Here is a 4,589-nt window from a genome sequence, read left to right on the forward strand (position 1 = left end):
TTTTCTTTTTCTTTTTCTTTTTCTTTTTCTTTTTCTTTTTCTTTTTCTTTTTCTTTTTCTTTTTCTTTTTCTTTTTCTTTTTCTTTTTCTTTTTCTTTTCCTTTCCCTTTTCCCTTTTCCCTTTTCCCTTTTCTTTTCTTTTCTCTTTTCTTTTCTCTTTCTTTCTTTCTTTCTTTCTTTCTTTCTTTCTTTCTTTCTTTCTTTCTTTCTTTCTTTCTTTCTTTCTTTCTAAGTTTTTGGAGACAGAATTTCTCTGTGTAGCCCTGGCTGTCCTGGAACTTGCTCTGTAGACCAGGATGGCCTCGAACTCAGAAATCTGCCTGCCTTCTGCCCCCCAAGCGCTGGGATTAAAGGCGTGCGCCACCACTGCCCGGCTCAGGCCCTGTTCAAATGACACTGACTGTCCCTCATTTTTTTTTACCTTGTCTGAAGAGACACCTATCACCTGAGGAGTTCCAAGAAGTGTTTGGGATGAGCATCGAGGAGTTTGACCGCCTGGCCCTGTGGAAGAGGAATGACCTCAAGAAGAAAGCCTTGCTGTTCTGACAGCTGCCAACATCTTTACCAGGAGCCTGCTGGGGGGCAGGGCTGAAGGACCCCACCAGCACCCCCATCCGAAGCTCCCTCCTGCCCCTTGCTCTGCTTCTCTGTGTCAGTAGGGCAGGCAGGGTGCCTGCAGGAGGCAGGGTGGGGCCAGGCCCTGAGGAGCATCCAGCAGGCATGGTCCCTTGTGTAGCAAGGATGCTCCCGCCTGTAGTTTAGGGCCAGGTGCCAGCTTGACCCACTCTTTCCCGCCACAACCGGGCATCAGGGCAGTGTTGCAGCCAACTATCCTAGGAGATCAGGACAGAGCAGTCAGCCAGCCCAGCACCTTTCCGGGGCACCTGGTATGCCCACTCCTGTGCTAGGCACCGGGACACAGAGTGTCTGGGGCGTGAGTGAAAGGCTTGTCAGGGGCAGACCCTGGCACGGCAGGATGGTAAGTGTGAGACTTCTCCGAGCATGAGGAGGTGCCAGGCAGCCCGGCAGGCTGAGGCAGGGGAGCCAGGCCAACGTCCGCGAAGCAGTGGGACGGAGGTTTTCTGCAGTTATTGTGGTGGATCTTTTCTGGGGAATGAATGTTGATCTGACAGGGTGCCCCCTCCCCGCCCCCGCTAGTGCTCTGTGTATTGTGCCCCTCTTCCAGATCACCCCCTTAGTTGCCTAAATGATATCTTTCAAGTTACACAGAAGTTTTTATTTTATTAAAAAGTATCGCTTCCTTACACACATGAAGACATATATGCAGAGTTTAGTTTTATGGTCCCCGAGAAGGGGAGCGCCTCCGCCTTACACCCGCCCCGCCCCCCTCCCCCCCCCCCCCCCCCCACCGTGCAGGCCTCTGTGCTTCCAGTCCTCTGCGCTCCTCACAGATAGGAGCCGGTCTGTTTCCCTCCGTCCCTGCTCCTTTGTATGTGTCACACAGACAGCCTCAAAGACACTTGCTCTCTCAGCAGTGCCGTTTGTAAATACACGTGAAATGTATCCATCTCCTTTTCCCTCTGTCATTTTCCCGAGTCGCAAAGAGAAGAGCACCCCCTGATGGCCAAAGCCCTAGAATAAAGGATTCCCCACTGTGGCCTAGTCTCACATCAACCTGACCAGTCTTCCCGGTAAAGACACTCACTGTAGCCCCCCCCCCACCACCACCACATAAAACACGCGTGCCCAGGAAGCATGCTGTCACGTGACAAAGCCACTGAATGCAGCAGCAGAGATGGACAGCTAGAGGCGGTGCCTCCTCCAACCTGGGTGTCCAGAAGTGGGGGCTAACTGGGGTCCTGGTAACGGGTATGGAAGAGCACCCCTGCTGCAGGATGGGTGGACACTGTGGTCCTAGGTGACTCTAGCTGTCCCCTCCTCTGGGTTGCCCTCACTTTCTCATATCCCGGGACATGGAGTCTCATTTTGTGCCGAGGTTCTCACCATCCTGGCTGGGCCGTGGAGGGGAACTTTTGGTACTTAATCTGCTTCCTGCCACTTAGCAGTCTGGACTTGCGCAACTGGAAAACCCCCACCTCCTCACTCACGAGGTGTCATGTCATGTCTGATCCCTGGGACACCTGGGAAAATAAACGGTGACACACTGTAACTTGCAAAAGGACAAAATGTGTTCAAACATGCTTGGTTTTGGAAGCATGGGCAGGATGTGTGCATGGAGCAGGCCAGGCCACCAGGGAAAGACTCTTGCCCCATCCAGAGGTGGCCATGAGGGTTGGAGCCTTGGTTTGGTCAGCCTTAGGGAGTCAACAGCTGGCATCTGCCTACCTGAGGCAGGATGAGGGTGCCCTGTGGTAAAGGCTAAAGGAACCCCCAGTGCACCCCCAGATGTTAGAGAATGCTTTCCAGAGATGCTCAGGATTTGGTCTTGAAAGATGGTCTCATGAACATAACACAGAAGGGCATCCCAGGCTGATGGAACAGTGAGGCTAAGAACAGTCTTGTGTGTTCTGGAAGTTTTGCTGTCTGGAAATGGGCTGGGGAAAGGGCTGAAAAGAAAGAAAGGCCAGCAGAGGTCTTCAGGGAAGGACTGATGGCATCCTGGGTTAAATGTGTGACACTCTCTAACCTTATACCAATAGTTGGCAATTCTGCTGAACTCAATGTTTTCTCCCAAAGCCTAGCTCTGTGCCTGCTGTATAAGTAGCCCCATGGTCTACTGCTACCCAAGCAAGAACCTGGTGCATTCTTGGTTTTTCCCCTCCCTGAGTCTTGGCAATTCCACCATCTGCCTTCCAAGTATCCTCTCTCTCTCCCTGGGCACTGCTATCCCCAGATAAGCAAAGGACAGGAGGTGGCAGTATGACAAAGAATCCTGGGTGCAGGTGCAAGGCTTCCTGTCTTAGGAACTGTGGTCCACACTCACTGCTCAGAGCTCATTCCCAAGTGCCCTATTGTTACCCAACAGGCAAGAGCAAGACTCTCGAACAGCAATCCAGTTGTGCCAAACTGCTAGTAGCCTTGGGCCATGGCTCCAGCCTCAGTGCCCCTGATCATCCTGTCCCTTGCTGGGCAGCTGAATGTCACAGCCCCTATTCTCTGTCTGTCCTGCACACTCTGGGCGGCATAACCTTAACTTGCACACTGGTTTACCTCTCAGGTGAGCCCTGCTCCCCACGTGTCTTCATCATATTCCTGGTATATTTGACAGGGGTGTGTGTGTGTGAATGCACAGGTACATTTGATTATGGAGACCAGAGGTTGACATCAGTGTCTTCCTTGATTAGTCTCCACCTTCTTTTTAAAAATATATTACCATACCTCAGTCTTACACACATGCACATATGTATGCACATGCACACATATACATTTATATAATATGTTCTCTGTTGTCCTATTGTGTCCTCCCCTTCCTGCCAAATCTCAATGTTACCCCATTAAGTCCCCCCTCCTAATTTCAAGTCTTTTTGTTTTGTTTTGTTTTGTTTTTGTTTTTCGAGACAGGGTTTCTCTGTATAGCTCTGGCTGTCCTGGAACTCACTTTGTAGACCAGGCTGGCCTTGAACTCAGAAATCCACCTGCCTCTGCCTCCTGAGTGCTGGGATTAAAGGCGCCTGCCACCATGCTTGGCTCTCAAGTCTTTTTTAATAGAAAAAAATTTTTTTGTGTTATGGGAGACACACATGCTACAGTGCATGTGTGGAGATCACAGGACAACTTGGGCAAGTTGTCTCCTTCCCACATGGCTTCCCTGAGATTGAACTCAGGTCATTGGGCTCAGGGGCAAGTGTTCTTACCAGTTGGACTGTCTTTTTGACTCTAAATCTTTTTGTGTGTGTGCCCTATTGCATTTAATTAATGTTGCTTGCATTACCCTCTATATTGATGGGAGTGTGTGTGTGTGTGTGTGTGTGTGTGTGTGTGTGTGTGTGTGTGGTAGGGCATTAAGAACACCTCCCAATCCAAGCTGGAATTACATGACTTCTCTAAATCAGCCCATGGTGCCATGAGCCTAGGGTGCAGCAGCCACATGTCCAGAGGACTGTATTTCTTACCATTCCTCATCCTATGGCTCTTACATTCTTTCTGCTTTCTCCTCCACAATTTCCCCAGCACCTTAGAAGAGCTGATATTGATGTCCCTTTATGGTTGAGCAGTCACTTAGTCACTTAGTCTTAGTACCTCAAACGGTTTTGAGCCTATGTGTTAATGGTAACCCACCATGAAGATCTCTGATGCACTAATCTATGGGTACAAGCAAAACCATTTGGAAGGTAGCTTGATGTTTTGCACAAAGCAACAGTAGCAGGTTCTCTTAGGGTCTGTGAACTCTCCATCAGAGAGTCTGTGAACACTCCTGACCAGGTGACAGTACCAGACCTGAGTTTTCTACCTTATTTTGGGGGGACAGGGTCTCAATAGGATCTGGGGCTCACTGCTTAGGACACAAGGCTGGCGAGTGAGCACTGGGGATCCTCCTGTCTCTGCCTCCCAGTGCTGGGGTTACAGCATATTGCCATTCCCGGATTTTTTGTGGGTTCTGGGGATGAAACATAGGTCATTTTTGTAGAGCCCCCACCCCTCTGGAGGCTCTTCATTAGTTCACTGAC

General features: G+C 50.2%; 1 protein-coding gene across 15 annotated transcripts in view; it reads left to right on the forward strand.

Annotated features, from left to right (window-relative positions):
- Ablim2 (actin binding LIM protein family member 2) overlaps nt 1–2,281 on the forward strand; it is a 125,852-nt gene extending 123,571 nt beyond the window's left edge. For 10 of the 15 annotated variants that reach the window (XM_029545080.1, XM_029545086.1, XM_029545087.1 and 7 more), the window contains one exon: nt 433–1,342. In XM_029545080.1, the coding sequence (XP_029400940.1) occupies nt 433–546 (114 nt within the window). In that variant the 3' untranslated portion in view covers nt 547–1,342. Of the gene's footprint in view, nt 1–432 lie in introns of all 15 variants that reach the window. The other 5 variants (XM_021211378.2, XM_021211382.2, XM_021211376.2 and 2 more) reach the window with 4 other exon arrangements.
- The last annotated feature ends 2,308 nt before the right edge of the window (nt 2,282–4,589 follow it).

The sequence above is a fragment of the Mus pahari genome, chromosome 13, assembly GCF_900095145.1.
Source record: "Mus pahari chromosome 13, PAHARI_EIJ_v1.1, whole genome shotgun sequence".
Classification (NCBI taxonomy): Eukaryota; Metazoa; Chordata; class Mammalia; order Rodentia; family Muridae; genus Mus; species Mus pahari.